Source organism: Phyllobates terribilis, unplaced genomic scaffold (genome assembly GCF_046119375.1).
Source record: "Phyllobates terribilis strain yellow unplaced genomic scaffold, ASM4611937v1 Scaffold_2__4_contigs__length_985480577, whole genome shotgun sequence".
In the NCBI taxonomy this organism is placed as follows: domain Eukaryota; kingdom Metazoa; phylum Chordata; class Amphibia; order Anura; family Dendrobatidae; genus Phyllobates; species Phyllobates terribilis.
This window is the reverse complement of record NW_027362762.1, coordinates 864,594,432-864,610,432: the sequence shown is the minus strand read 5'-3', so window position 1 is coordinate 864,610,432 and position 16,001 is coordinate 864,594,432. Positions and strand designations below refer to the sequence as shown.

The following is a 16,001-nucleotide window of genomic DNA, read 5'->3' as shown; positions in this document are numbered from 1 at the left end:
TCTGCCAGCAGTATTGCAGACAGTGAAGGGGTTAAAGGTGTGTGATGACAGCCCACAGAGGGTGGGCACATCAGGAAAATCTCAGCTTAGTTTGCAGAAGCAGGAAATGATGAGTCAGTAAGAGTTAGGACAGTGAACCATATGGGCAACCTGAGTATATGGTGGCTGCTAGGGTAGACGGGAGCTCCATACCCTTAGATAGTGGGATCATCAGTGTAAAGATTTCCCTGCCCAAGAGTCCTGTTAGCCGGCCGGAGAAGCTCAACGGAGGTATTGAGAACCCGGGGCACTTCTAGTCTGCAGGTAGCAGAGGAAGACAAATAGGACTCCGGTCTAAGACGTGGGGGAGATATTGGATCCAGAACACTGCTGGTGTTGCAGAAGAGTCTCTTGGGCTAGAGATTAGAGTCACAGAGATGCTTCACATAAAGAGGGAACTAGGGCTGAAGATGTTGCCTGCGCCTGTGAGGGAGATAATAACCTGTCGGGCCTTATCCATTACATTTGCCTGTAAATATTGTACATATTCCTCTTCCCCAAGTAAAGTCCAAATTATGGTTGAGAATTTCGTGTCCTCTGAATTTATTGCTGCCCTGGTCCCAGAAGAGAAATGCCTGGAGACAGCCGCAATCGGATGGTTGGAAGTAAGTGGAGAGCACCACATACACAGCCACACATCAGAAGGAGGACACGTATTGTCTGTAGGGTGCCAGAGCGAGCAGAGGCTACAGCTCGCCCACGACTACCTCGCCGGGGCACCTTACATTTGGCGTAGTCGGCAGGATGCGAGCTCCTCGCATGAACAAAATGGGGAAGAGCTGAAGCAGAATACTGAATAGGAAGTGTTGGAAGGCATGCAGCCCAAGATGGCGGCCCGAAGCATGGATTCAAAGATGGCGACAATGGCAGTAAAGTATAGGAGAAGAACCGCCTATCGTGGGAGTGGATGGCGCCGGAGAGCGCGAAAAGATGCCCAGCCCCTACGAGTTCCGGCCCAGAGGAGGATGGGCCCAGCGGTGAAGATTCGTCCCGGGATGGGAGGTACGGTGAAGAAGAAGGCGCGGCGCAGAGTGAAGTCTGGTCCAGTGAGTATCAGTGCGCCCAGGAAGGAGGCGCAGCAGTAGGCGGAGCCGCTAAGAGTGATGCGTGACGTGGCGGTGACGTCAGAAATTCGGCCTAGGAAGAGGCAGAGCCAGACGTGCAGGAAGCACGTAGTCAGAGAGCGACCGGCGCCATTTTCGTCCCAGCACATGAGCGGTAAGGAGCTGGGGAAGATGTCAGTTGTGATGACACACCGTGATCACAAGGCAAGAGCCCAGCCTGTATTCAGAATGAGCATTGGCGGTGATGACGAAGAGATGGAAGACATGAGCAGTGAGAGTCAATATGGGGACCCGTATGCAGTGGACGAGTACTGGCAGGGACTTGAAGCCTTTTGTCTGCCCTGGGGACCTGATCACCGAGATCAAGTAGTTCCAGAGATACTGCCATCCCCAGTTATTGTGGCTCAGCCTGAAGGGAGGCACTCAGTGTATACCGCTCCGGGGACTGGAGAGTCTGTGATCGCTCTAGAATACCAAGAAGAGGTGGAGTCCACTGGTTATGCAAGCATCAGCTCCATCCCGTTCAGTAAGGCCGGACGCAGGTCAGCAACTATTGCATGCTGCTTAGTTGCCAACCCAAAGAAGCTGCGGTGAATTCCTCAGAAGCATAGAGCGGTGGTATGCAGCGGGGAGGAAAATGGTAGAGGAGCTTCAGGAAGGACTTTGGGCCTTGACTTCACTCTGGGAGCCTGATGTAGATGTGCAGGTAGTTCCCGTGATAACTTCAGCTGGAAGTGGCTTGGTTCTGCCTGAGAGGAGTCTGGAAGAAGATGGAGAAATTCCAGGAGACACCTGAGCAGTGACCAAGGTGCCCTCTGGGCAGTTGCAGTTACTCGATTCATCCAGCAGGCTAGTTTGAGGGGTTGAGTTTCGAGGAACCCCTATTTGAAGGCTGAAGACCAGTCGAGTCTCAGGAAACGAACTTTAAGGCACCTCGCCTTTGTTGTTCTAGGAAGGACTGTTGATACCTTCATGGCCAGAAGTCCTGTGCATTTTTCTTCCTGAAAAGGAATCAGAGGGACTGTTTGAGATACCCTCGAGGCCAGGTGGGCCTGTAGTAGCAGCAGACAGCTGAAGGTTGGTTTGCACCTTTTTCTGCTGGAATTTGCAGCGCTGAGGCATACCTTGAGGATGGATATCCTCTAAACTTAAGAGACTTGCAGCCTAGCGGGAAGAACCGGTGACCCCCGCTAGGGCTAAGAAGAAAGAGACTCACGGGGTGTTCCCTGTGACCGTGTGCCTCAGAATGCAGCCCTTTAAGGAGATTGAGGGCTATTAGTGTGTTGACCTGTCTTAAAAAAAAAAATATGGACATGGACACTGTGTTTCCAGGGTCCTTACCAAGAAGGACCGGTACTTCTGAGAAGTTTTGAAAGTTGATAATGAACTGTCCTAAATTGCTGTTACGGGGCCCTTAACCGAGAAGGGCCGGTCTCCTACTCAAGAAGAAGACTTCAGGACCAGTCTCGTACTAAAATGTTTTAGTAATGTGATAAGATTTTATAAATGTTAATGTGTATTGGTTTCCTAGGATGGTCGGGGACGACCAACATTAAAGTGTGGGGGAATGTAATAGTGGGGAAGGACCTAGCCTTCCTTTGGCACTGATGTAGTTAAAACAAGGAATGTTCCCGGAGTTAGACCTCTCTGAACTGTTGTTAGGCCCAGCTATGGGGGTTAGCTGCAGTGGTCCAGTCAGTAGAGTAGAGTGGGGAACTTAGTGCCCTGATTAAGCCTCGAGTGTTTATAGAGCTTGTTCCTAACATAATTACTTGTGGGCAGCAGTACTTGTAATCAGCCACAAGATGCCACAATCCCGGGTGCAGATGTCAGGTTGAGTCTGCCAGCAGTATTGCAGACAGTGAAGGGGTTTAAGGTGTGTGATGACAGCCCACAGAGGGTGGGCACATCAGGAAAATCTCAGCTTAGTTTCCAGAAGCAGGAAGTGATGAGTCAGTAAGAGTTAGGACAGTGAACCATACGGGCAGCTTGAGTATATGGTGGCTGCTAGGGTAGCCGGGAGCTCCATACCCTTAGATAGTGGGATCATCAGTGTAAAGATCTCCCTGCGCAAGAGTCCTGTTAGCCGGCCGGAGAAGCTCAACGGAGGTATTGAGAACCCGGGGCACTTCTAGTCTGCAGGTAGCAGAGGAAGATAAATAAGAATCCAGGCCAAGATGTGGGGGAGATATTGGATCTGGAACACTGCTGGTGTTGCAGAAGAGTCTCTTGGGCTAGAGATTAGAGTCACAGAGATGCTTCACCTAAAGAGGGAACCAGGGCTGAAGATGTTGCCTGCGCCTGTGAGGGAGATAATAACCTGTCGGGCCTTATCCATTATATTTGCCTGTAAATATTGTACATATTCCTCTTCCCCAAGTAAAGTCCAAGTTATGGTTGAGAACCTCGTGTCCTCTGAATTTATTGCTGCCCTGGTCCCAGAAGAGAAATGCCTGGAGACAGCCGCGATCGGATGGTTGGAAGTAAGTGGAGAGCACCACATACACAGCCACACATCAGAGGGAGGACACATATTGTCTGTAGGGTGCCAGAGTGAGCAGGGGCTACAGCTCGCCCACGACTGCCTCGCCAGGGCACCTTACAATTACATACAAACACCTCCTCCCTTCCACCTCATACCACCAGATGGAGCCCGTTAGGGATATATATATGGAGGGTGGAGCCAGGCAGTGAGTCAGTCAGTTTAGAGTGTGCTGCCAATGAGAGCAGTGAAGACGCAGCACGTCTGCTGCTGTGTTCTGGGGGCCCCGAGTGTGGCCGAAGGCAAAGAGGAGAGGAGAGAGGAGTTGAGGGGGCAGAGGAGCTTCCAGGCTGACCCCCGAGTATACAAACCGGACACCGGGTCCGCGCCTACAGGGTCCCTTTATACCCAGTAGGGATCACCGGCATACCAGGAGGACTACAAGTCCCTGGCCGACATGAAGCTAAACCCATTACAGGACCAGGAACCACGAAGGCCCCGGCGCCCACGGATAGTGGTTGCCAGCGGAAGGTCCTACTACCAAGCGACAGGTGAAGGAACAGCACGACACAGAAGCTAGTCCAAGTTGCAGGCTGGCCAGGAGCTTAGAGAATGGGAGACATGGACCAGGAGGCCCTATACCCGCTCACTGGGGAGAAGTCCTGAAGTGCACCCTTCCTACCGAGTACCCTGGACCATACCTGACATCCGCACCAGTAAATGTATTGAAGCGAATCCCCTGTCTCTGTCAGTTACTCCTGCTGCGCCATCCCGACTGCACTACAAGCCCCAGCATCACCACCCACCGTCAAACTCTACACTACCCTGAGGCCCGCTCCACCTGTGGGGAGCTGTTCCATCCTAGCTGCCTATCAACTGCCTCAGAGGTGTGCAGCAGCGCTGGTACAAATTACCAGAAACCACAGGTGGCGTCACGATCAAACTACAAATCCCATATAAACTATCCCCTTTTTGTTGACCGCCCTGGGCCACGGACCGGGCCAGCCACTGTGACATATTCCCCTCCAGCATCCATAGGCCCGGACACCGAGTAACCCACTGCCCTGGGGGCGCGTCAACCTCCTTCTCTCCGCCACACTTATTTGTTTCTCACCCAACCGCCTCCAAGATTTCTCCCGAATATCCCCCATCCTATGGAATTCTGTGCCTCAACACGTCCGATTATCCGCCACACTTGGATCCTTCAGACGGAACCTGAAAACACATCTCTTCAAACAAGCTTACAGCCTGCCATGAGCTTGCTTGCTGCCACCTCAACAACACCGGAGTTAATGCAACCCCCCTACCTACTGTCTCCTTCCCCGTTCCTGTAGAATGTAAGCCCACAAGGGCAGGGTCCTCTTCCCTCTGTACCAGTCTATCATCGTTAGTTTGTTTACTGTAAGTGATATCTGTATTTGGTATGTAACCCCTTCCTATGTACAGCACCATGGAATCAATAGCGCTATATAAACAAATAATAATAATAATAATAATGCACTGCTATTTTGAGATCTAGCCACAGATTTTCAATGATGTTCAGATCATGGGACTGTGAGGGCCATTGTAAAACCTCCAGCTTGCGCCATTTGAGGTAGTCTATTGTGGATTTTGATATGTGTTTAGGATCATTATCCATTTGTAGAAGCCATCCTCTTTTCAACTTCAGCTTTTTTATAGATGGTGTTATGTTTGCATCAATAATTTGTTGAAATTTCATTTAATCCATTCTTCCCTCTACCCGTGAAATATTCCCTGTGCCCTTGGCTGCAACACAACCCCAAAGCATGATTGATTCACCCCCATGGTTATTTTTTTCCTGAAATTCTGTGCCCTTTTATCTCCACACATACCTTTGATCATTGTGGTTCTATTATAACCTCATCGGTCCACAGGACTTGTCTCCAAAATGCATCAGGCTTATTTAGATGCTCTTTTGTATACTTCTAATGCTGAATTTTATGGTGAGAATGCAGGAGAGGTTTTCTTCTGATGACTCTTGCATGAATGCCATATTTGTGCAGGTGTCTCTGAACAGTAGAATAATATACTCCAGAGTCTGCTAAATCTTTCTGAAGGTCTTTTGCAGTCATGCGGTGGTTATTATTTGCCTTTCTAACAATCCTACGAGCAACTCTCACTGAAAATGTGCTTGGTCTTCCAGACCTTATCTTGACCTTCACTGTTCCTGTTAACTGCCATTTCTTAATTACATTTCAAACTGAAGAATAGGCAGCTTGAAGACACTCTGCTATCTTTTCATAGCTTTCTCCTGCTTTGTGGGTCTCCACTATTTTCATTTTCAGAGTGCTAGGCAGCTGCTAAGAAGAACCCATGGCTGCTGTTTTTTTCGTACAAGGTTTTATTTATTTTTATTTTTTTTCCTAAAATACAAAGGAAATGTGTCATCTTTAACTTTAGGCCTTTTAGAGATCATTATATCTTTAACTTGCTTATCTGTTCAAAATAACAGTAATTTTGACCAGGTGTCACTAAACTTTTACATGCCACTGTGCATTCTCCTGGCCTCATTCTCTTGTATTGAGTGAGGCTGCACATCTATCGGAAGGTGGCTGGGAGTATGCATATATATGTCACATGAGCACCCGATCTTGCCACCGCCATCGGAGAATCATCACGGCATACGCTGTGTGCACTATGAGGATTCACAAGTCTGCAGTCACATAGAATGACTGCAGAAATTTGTGATAAACCTAGACAACCCCTTTTGATGTAATGTAATAAAAATTATTATTTAATTTGATCACATTCTCTTTTCCTTCTCTTGTTGCCTGCTCCCTTTTCTCTTTATGTTACTAAATACTACAACTTATAATTCCATACCATATCACTATCAATCATATTTTAAATGATGAAGGACGACACATTGACTAGATGGCAGAGGTACACCTAGGTTTTCTGGCACCCGGGGCAAGAATTCAGTATGTCCCCCATCCTGGTATATATGCCCCTTATCCTGGGCCCCATCCTAGTATATATATCTCCCATCCTAGTATATATGTCCCCCATCCTGTATATATGTCCCTTATCCCGGGGCTCATCCTGATATATACTGTATATATATATATATATATATATATATATATATATATATATATATATGTAGCACCCTGAGGATTCGGCTGCTACAGGGGTATTACACCTCAAGCCAGAGGTGTGGTATTCCACTCCCGGGTAAGGATGGAGTGTGGGACTGAGCTCAGTAGGCTGCATGCACTACATACATCCCATTTCCGGGGGACAGAACTACGGTACTCCCACCAAGTATATGTGCAGGTACGACAGCGTCTGTCCCTGGCTGGAGTGGGAGGGGGGTGGAACATCCAAGTAGTGTAGGGGCAGATAGGGGGAGTAGTCTGGGTAAAGATAGGAGCTCATTGGGTGCTGGTCACCTGAGCTCACACATAGAGGGAGTATATAAGGTGGGCACCATCTTAGAACAGGGTCAGAGTTTAGCCTGAGGAGCAGAGCAGAGGAGCTCAGCCAGGAGGGCTGACAGGGAGCTGTGGCTCCGGCTGGGCCCAGCTCCAGAGCAGAGCCTGCAGAGGGAGAGAGGAGAAAAGAAGGACCCAGAGAGGAGACAAGAAGGGAACCCCAAGATCCCAGAATAAAGACAAAAGGGTGAAGGGTTGGCGGACAAGGGTACCGGATCCCAAGCTGGCAGAGGCCAAAACCAACCTTAGACAGGAACCGGAGGTCGTGGTCAGGATCTGCCACGACCCTCACCAAATCCACTAGAAAGGCACACCGAGCATAGGGTCAGGGAGCCCAGAGGAGGCTTGACCACCAAGAGACCCGAGGGAGCCGGCCAAAAGTGGAACCCTGGTGGGAACGGCCAGAGGAAGGGAGAGTCAGAAAGGAGCTCAGGACCACGCTCCGGAATTGCCTGGGGGTTGGCCGAGTCCAGGACCTGGTGGACGCAGCACGGCTCGGGTGGTCACTCAAGGCCAGAGTGACCAAGAGAACACCAGTAAGTAAAAACCCTGAACTGCATCTCCTGACTCTGAATCTTCTTTCTGCATCATCACAACCCCCATCATCTACACCTGCTGCCCTGAGGCCATACCCCTCCCGTTGGGGGTTATACCATCACTGCTGCACATATACCACCGGCCTCAGTGGACTGCTCTGCAGCGGCGGCTTCAAAGCCGCACTCAACGGGTGGCGTAGTCGACAATCAAGTTAACATCAACTGCCATAGACTGCCACTTAGTTTGACACCCTGGGCACGGACCGGGTCACCGCCACAAGGACTACTACCCCCATCGAGATCCTGCTCCGGGTATCCCCTACAGCACTGGCCCAGGGGGCGCGTCAACTTTGGCGTAGTCGGCAGGATAACGTGCCCGCAACCACCGGGTACTGCGTGCCTGAAGAAAAGTTCACATTTACCTCAAAAAGAAGTCTCCCGCCGGTTCCGGAGGGTCCCCGCCATCGGACGCCATCTCGGATCGTTTCCCGCCGTTTGCCCGCCATCTGCAGTCTTTTCCCGCCATCCACAGAGTTTCCCGCCATTGGGAAGCGGTTCCCGCCATCTGAGAAGATTTCCCGCCCTGGCAGAGCGGACGCCATTATGCGCGTGCCAGAGGGTGGCAAGAGGCCACCTCCCATCGTGGGCCAGGACCAAGAATGGCGCCAAAAACGAAGACCACCCCCACCAGCAGAGACTGCAATGATTGAGATGTCCATCAGCGTGGGGGGTCTGCCCCTGGAACTGACAATCACCAAGTTGCCCCAGGACCGCCCTCAGTATGGGCGTATACAGAACAAAACAGAGAAGATGGGTGCAGCCTGGAGGAGTCTGGAGGAGCCGTACCCGGAGATGGAGGGAGAGGCAGGCAGCACCGACCCTGTGGTCAGGAGCCTGATGCAAGCTACCACTCCACAAGACCTGGTGGAGATCCTGGCACAGCTCCCCCGAGACCGGGAGCGTGCACAGACCGCGCTGGAGGGCCTCGCACGGAGGATGGCCCAGGTGCAGCGAGAAACGCTGACGGAGTGGAGCAAGGAGATGGCCCAGCAGGCTGGAACCCGCCAGCGAAGCACACCACCCGCAACGAGGAGCACGCCTGCCCCTGAAGAGGATGCAGAAGGGACGGAGGCCGGAGACGACGCCGCAGAGGGAGCTGAAGAGACGGAGGCAAGTAAAGGGGACGTCACTACCCCAAGCCCAGCCGCCGTAAACCTACCCCCGCTCCCCGTCGCAGAGCCCGAGGTCCCACTGATCGTGCCCGTTGCCGCACCGCTACCGCTCCAGACTAGGCCCCAAGCAGGAGCCGCGACCACGCCCCCTGTGACGTCACGCGCCTCAACCCTGAGCGCGGCCAAGCAGGAGACGCCACCGGTCTGGTCGCAGGGCCGAGTGCCCCCGGGCGCCGCAGTACCAACAGCGCCCTCTACTGAGCCACCGGCCTGGTCGCAAAGTCAAGTACCCCCGGGCGCCGCCGTTTTCACGGTGCCCTTCACCTTCAGGGTGCCCCAGGCCTGGTCGCAAGGCCTGGTGAACCCGGGCGCCGCTACCACCACCGCGCCCTCAACCTCCACAGTGCCGCACCTGGGTGATGAGGTCACCTTTACCCGGCACCAATGTGCCAAAGGACCCTATGCCCTTCATGTACACCGACTGACAGAGAAAGAGCTGAGGTGTCAGGAGGAGCAAGAGGACCCGGACGGGTCTGAAGAATACAGGGAGGAAGCATCAGGAGGACGCCGCTACTAAAGTACGGTAAATGGAACTGTAAAATAGTTACCCGCGAAGGTACAATAACTGTTACCATTATAGTCCCCGTTGGGACAAGTGTGAACTGTTCCAGTGTGCCCCATCTCCCCACAGGCTGAGGACTGTGAGCAGCCATCCCCTTTTCCCCACTGGCCGAGGACTGAGAGCGGCCATATCCCTTGTAAATAGTTGCGCTTCCTAAAGTGCCCCCTACCGGTTTTATAGGAAACTGTTTTTTCTACCAGAGACTGTGGCACTTACCTGGTCACAATTTGCACAAGTGGCCAGAGGTCAAAAATGTTTTATAGGAAAAGTTTTATTATGCTGAAAGAGTTAATATTATTATATGATGTGTCCGTAACATTTGATGCTGGTAACATTATAAGTAAGAAGTACCTCCCATAAAGGGATGATTGAAGGATAATGTTTATAATGTTTTATATGTTTATGATGTTTTGAAAAAAAATTGTATGTTTTTGGATGTTTATTCTTTTACAGCCCGAGGACGTGCTGTGATTTACCAGGGGGGAATGTAGCACCCTGAGGATTCGGCTGCTACAGGGGTATTACACCTCAAGCCAGAGGTGTGGTATTCCACTCCCGGGTAAGGATGGAGTGTGGGACTGAGCTCAGTAGGCTGCATGCACTACATACATCCCATTTCCGGGGGACAGAACTACGGTACTCCCACCAAGTATATGTGCAGGTACGACAGCGTCTGTCCCTGGCTGGAGTGGGAGGGGGGTGGAACATCCCAGTAGTGTAGGGGCAGATAGGGGGAGTAGTCTGGGTAAAGATAGGAGCTCATTGGGTGCTGGTCACCTGAGCTCACACATAGAGGGAGTATATAAGGTGGGCACCATCTTAGAACAGGGTCAGAGTTTAGCCTGAGGAGCAGAGCAGAGGAGCTCAGCCAGGAGGGCTGACAGGGAGCTGTGGCTCCGGCTGGGCCCAGCTCCAGAGCAGAGCCTGCAGAGGGAGAGAGGAGAAAAGAAGGACCCAGAGAGGAGACAAGAAGGGAACCCCAAGATCCCAGAATAAAGACAAAAGGGTGAAGGGTTGGCGGACAAGGGTACCGGATCCCAAGCTGGCAGAGGCCAAAACCAACCTTAGCCAGGAACCGGAGGTCGTGGTCAGGATCTGCCACGACCCTCACCAAATCCACTAGAAAGGCACACCGAGCATAGGGTCAGGGAGCCCAGAGGAGGCTTGACCACCAAGAGACCCGAGGGAGCCGGCCAAAAGTGGAACCCTGGTGGGAACGGCCAGAGGAAGGGAGAGTCAGAAAGGAGCTCAGGACCACGCTCCGGAATTGCCTGGGGGTTGGCCGAGTCCAGGACCTGGTGGACGCAGCACGGCTCGGGTGGTCACTCAAGGCCAGAGTGACCAAGAGAACACCAGTAAGTAAAAACCCTGAACTGCATCTCCTGACTCTGAATCTTCTTTCTGCATCATCACAACCCCCATCAGCTACACCTGCTGCCCTGAGGCCATACCCCTCCCGTTGGGGGTTATACCATCACTGCTACACATATACCACCGGCCTCAGTGGACTGCTCTGCAGCGGCGGCTTCAAAGCCGCACTCAACGGGTGGCGTAGTCGACAATCAAGTTAACATCTACTGCCATAGACTGCCACTTAGTTTGACACCCTGGGCACGGACCGGGTCACCGCCACAAGGACTACTACCCCCATCGAGATCCGGCTCCGGGTATCCCCTACAGCACTGGCCCAGGGGGCACGTCATATATATCCCCCATCCTGGTATATACATCCCCTAGCCTGGTATATATGTCTATTATCCTGGGCCCCATACTAGTAAAATGTCCCTTATCCTGGTATATGTCCCTTATCCTGGGCCCCGTGCTGGTATATACCCCCTTCTGCTGCTGTTCTTTAATGTATAGAAAAAAAATATACCATTATATTCACCTTCCCTCCGCTCCCCAGTTGCTCGGTGTCCTCTTCTGAAGCCGACAGCTGACTTCAGCGTGCAAGCGACGGGAGTGCATGATTTCACTGCCATGCGCCCCCAGTCACATGCACGCTGACGTCAGCTGCTGGCCTCTGATTGGCCGGCAGCATGTATTGCCGCTCACAGACCTCATGGGTCTCTGCGCTGCAATACATTTCAGCTGAATGTGCGTCCAGGTGATGCTGGAACTATGTGACCACGGTCGCTACGCCCCTGGCCATGATTTATTCATTAACCATAAAAAGTCTTGGCAAAAATGCTAAGACATATGTTTTTCCCCCATGAGGACAAATGTAAAAAGAAACCGACCCAAGTGATATATTGCATCTGTCAGTCTATGAGTTCCGATGCTCTTTTTAGGCCACGTTCACACGTTCAGTATTTGGTCAGTAGTTTACATCAGTATTTGTAAGCCAAAATCAGGGGTGGAATAATCAGAGGAGAAGTATAATACAAGCAAGTGCACCATTTTTGAATTTTTCACCCACTCCTGGTTTGGGCTTACAAATGCTGAGTACAATACTGACCAAATACTGAACGTGTGAACATGGCCTTATTTTGCAACTCTCTGCTCTCATTATCTGTGATAGTGATAGTTGTCCTTCTGACACAACCTCTTTAAGTCGCACGAATATCGGAGGAGGGCAAATATTCATGAAGAAAACCAGAGTATTACATTTACTTTGTGTCAGTAGCCAAGGAAACATAAATAAAGGAAAGTTTCTACTTAACTTTTTTATATGTAGATTAAATTCCATAAAATGAAATACATTTAATTTGGGATTATTTTAATAAGACAATTTTATTAAAAAATTAAGACCATAGAACCATATACTGGTAGCTTAGTGAAAACGTAAATTATTTCTTAAACCAATATAGAGAGAGTGAATGTTATAAATGAACAAGCAAATTAACCATTAATTCCTTTGTTTTCATGCTTAAATGCATATTTTCAGCATTCGCCTTTAACAACCACCCCTCAGACGAAGCACAAGGTGGAGAGTGGATTCTTTCTGGATGTTGTAGTCACATAGTGTGCGACCATCCTCAAGCTGTTTTCCAGCAAAAATCAACCTCTGCTGATCTGGTGGGATTCCCTCTTTGTCCTGGATCTTCGCTTTCACATTATCTATGGTGTCGCTGGGTTCTACTTCAAGGGTAATGGTCTTTCCTGTCAGGGTCTTCACGAAAATCTGCATGCCACCTCTGAGACGGAGCACAAGGTGGAGGGTGGATTCTTTCTGGATGTTGTAGTCACAGAGAGTGCGGCCATCTTCAAGCTGTTTTCCAGCAAAGATCAACCTCTGCTGATCTGGTGGGATACCTTCTTTGTCTTGAATCTTGGCTTTCACATTGTCAATTGTGTCACTGGGCTCCACCTCGAGGGTGATTGTCTTGCCAGTCAGGGTTTTGACAAATATCTGCATGCCACCTCTGAGACGAAGCACAAGGTGAAGGGTGGATTCCTTCTGTATGTTGTAGTCACAAAGAGTGCGGCCATCTTCAAGCTGTTTTCCAGCAAAGATCAACCTCTGCTGATCTGGTGGGATACCCTCTTTGTCCTGGATCTTGGCTTTCACATTTTCAATGGTGTCACTGGGTTCCACCTCGAGTGTGATGGTCTTGCCTGTTAAGGTTTTAACAAAGATCTGCATACCCCCTCTTAGACGAAGAACCAAATGAAGAGTAGATTCCTTCTGAATGTTGTAGTCACAAAGAGTACGACCATCCTCCAGCTGTTTTCCAGCAAAGATCAATCTCTGCTGATCTGGTGGGATACCTTCTTTGTCTTGAATCTTGGCTTTCACATTGTCAATTGTGTCACTGGGCTCCACCTCGAGGGTGATTGTCTTGCCAGTCAGGGTTTTGACAAATATCTGCATACCACCTCTCAGACGAAGTACAAGATGGAGGGTGGATTCTTTCTGAATGTTGTAGTCACAGAGGGTACGGCCATCTTCAAGCTGTTTTCCAGCAAAGATCAATCTCTGCTGATCAGGAGGGATACCCTCTTTGTCTTGAATCTTAGCTTTCACATTGTCAATAGTGTCACTGGGCTCCACCTCGAGGGTGATGGTCTTGCCAGTCAAGGTCTTAACGAAGATCTGCATTCTTAACTGGAAAGGACAATGAGTAATTGATTGATTAAATATGTATATATTCATATCCAAAATTCAGACTTTAAAAAGGGCAGAAGAATCTGGTAGATTGGTAACATTTACATTTTGATTTTTCTTCAACAACATAAGTATTGATTTTCTGTATATGGTTTAACAAACTCAGATATTTGCTTAAAGGGAAGTAGTCACTAGGCCAATAAAGTCTTATCTACCGGCAGTGTAAAATAGATCCAGATCAGAGCATTGTTTTTCAACTGTTTTCATTAAATCCATGTTTATCTTAGCAAGCGCTCCTGTCGCCCATTTGCTGCTGATTGACAGCTAACCACGCATCCACAGTATAGAGAGAAAGCTGTCAATCAATAGCAGATAGGCAGGAGGTGCTGCAGCTTATGCATATTACAGGTTGTCCAGGACTTATATATTGATATAATGAAGCTATACGCGAAACGCAAGTCCGGGTACTGGGCACTGTGGTCTGTCTTTGGTCCATTATTTACGGCTTGTGGTGGGTGTTGAAGCACTGCTGTATAGTTTATGGAGGCATTCTCAAATATAGGTTTTTTTTTATTATGCTTATCATGTCATCTAATTTAATGATCATGTTTTGAGTTCCTATATTATATAGCCAATCGTGTATATATGTTTGCATTGTACCTCTACCGCTTGATTGTCATAGCATACATTGTATTCACTACATTTAGCCATTGGGGGATTTACCATTTATCACATGACCCGTTGTTTCTGAGTTTTATGGGGTGTACTTTTTCTTTAAGTAGTTGTCTATATATTTGTTTGTAATTAATAAAAATTGGATAAATTTACACATATGGATTATTTGGTATTTACTTTAAGGAGTAATTTATAGATATTTCTTGTATATTGATGACATAACCATAGGATAGGTCATCAACGTAAGGTTGGTGGGGGTGCGAAACCATGTGTAAGCAATGTACAGAGCTGAAAACTATCGCTCTGTACATTGTTTAGTGTCCACAGCCATGTACTGCAGTATATCACCTATTCACTCAAGAATTGGAAAGTTCGTCAAGATATCAGTCCCAGACAACCCCTTTAAGAGGGACGCAAAATCCAAAAAAACAATGAACCCACTTGGAAACCCACTTGTAGTAGACAGCATCTAAACAGGTGATGTTCCAATCAAGACTTCTTTTATTCTTCCATTTACATAAAACAACGTTTCGACCTATGACGGTACATACTTCTTATAGACCTGGCATAGGTCGAAACGTTGTCTTTTCTATGTGGCAAAACAAAAGAAGTCTTGATCGGAACATCACCTGTTTGGACACTGTCTTCTGCTTTTTTAACCCCTTTAAAGACGTGTCAACGGTGCACATAAGAAGAGGACTGCAGAAGATAACCAAGGATTTCATAAAAATTACTTAAAGAAATAAAGTAACTAACTAAACAATAGCAGATATTATCAGATTTATTCTGTCCTAGGTTCCCTTTACATTCAAAAGACACATCTCCTTGCCCAGTGCCGATTTAGTGCCTTATTTCATGATAAACCAGCAATGTGGTGAACTGAATTTACAAACATGTCTTTGAGGAGTTGCTCTATATCAACAATATCCCAAAAAAATCTCATGATAATATATATAATATATATTAATACAATAGTGCAGTTAGTAAAAGTAAATGTTACATACCTTCCTTCTCTCCTAGGAATGACAGCGAACGTCTGGTTCTGCCGAAATCTAAGCGCTGTGAGTGCAGTGACGGAGGGCAAGCGAGTATATATACTGGTGAGAGACATCAAAGAGAAAACCAACCAGTTCTTCTGGTCTAAAATATTCAGTAGTCATTGCTCAATCAAGAATTCTTCATCACTATAAGGTTAAATGTCTTAATAATCAGTTCTCAAAAAAGGGCATCGCCTTGTAATTAAATCTTCTGTGTCTCCGTGTGTCATCATGAAAAGACAAGAATGTCTAGGTCATGATCTACTAAAGTGTGCGCTGTGACTTGAAGTTATGTACAAACAATATGGTGGAAGTACATATTTTTTAATAGTTTCGCTAAATACAGTATATGTAAATGTAAAGATACACAGTATATTATAGAACAGGCTAAAATGATGAACTGCATGACACAAAGATTCTCTTTCTTGTGTTTTACACCTCCTTGGCCTAGCTCTTGGCGCAGGCTGTAAACCTTAAAGGGGTTGTATGGGACTTTAAAGGGGACCTGTCACCAGGTTTGCCCCATATGAGATACGGCCACCACCTTTCAGCCCTCATATACAGCATTCTATAATGCTGTATATATGCCCCCAATCCGGCCTACAACAAAAGAAAAACAGGTCTGGCGCCTCCCTTCTTCTTTTGATGCCATCCTCCTTCGTGTGGATGAGGCGTCCCTACGTCAACCACACAGGGTCCCTGACATCGCGATCCTGCGCAGGCGAACTTCTCGGCCCTGTTGAGGACAGAGCAAAGTACTGCAGAGCGCATGCACCGGGAAAGATCAAAGAGCCTAGTCAGGGCAGAGAAGTGCACCTGCACAGGAGCTCATTGCCGCGGGGACCCTGTCTGGATGACGTAGGAGGCGTCA

The 16,001-nt window shown here is 48.6% G+C and overlaps 1 protein-coding gene across 1 annotated transcript; it reads right to left on the bottom strand.

The window, feature by feature from the left end:
• Positions 1–12,068: 12,068 nt before the first annotated feature.
• Positions 12,069–15,254, bottom strand: LOC141234558 (uncharacterized). Its single transcript, XM_073668022.1, has 2 exons — positions 15,098–15,254; positions 12,069–13,418 (listed from the first exon to the last, which is right to left on the bottom strand). Exon 2 carries the CDS (start codon positions 13,410–13,412, stop codon positions 12,267–12,269), a length of 1,146 nt encoding a protein of 381 aa, XP_073524123.1. The 5' UTR covers positions 13,413–13,418; positions 15,098–15,254; the 3' UTR covers positions 12,069–12,266.
• Positions 15,255–16,001: the final 747 nt, after the last annotated feature.

Coding starts and splice junctions, on each gene's coding strand:
- LOC141234558 (XM_073668022.1), bottom strand. CDS start 13,412: ATGCAGATCTTCGTTAAGACCTTGACTGGCAAGACCATCACCCTCGAG.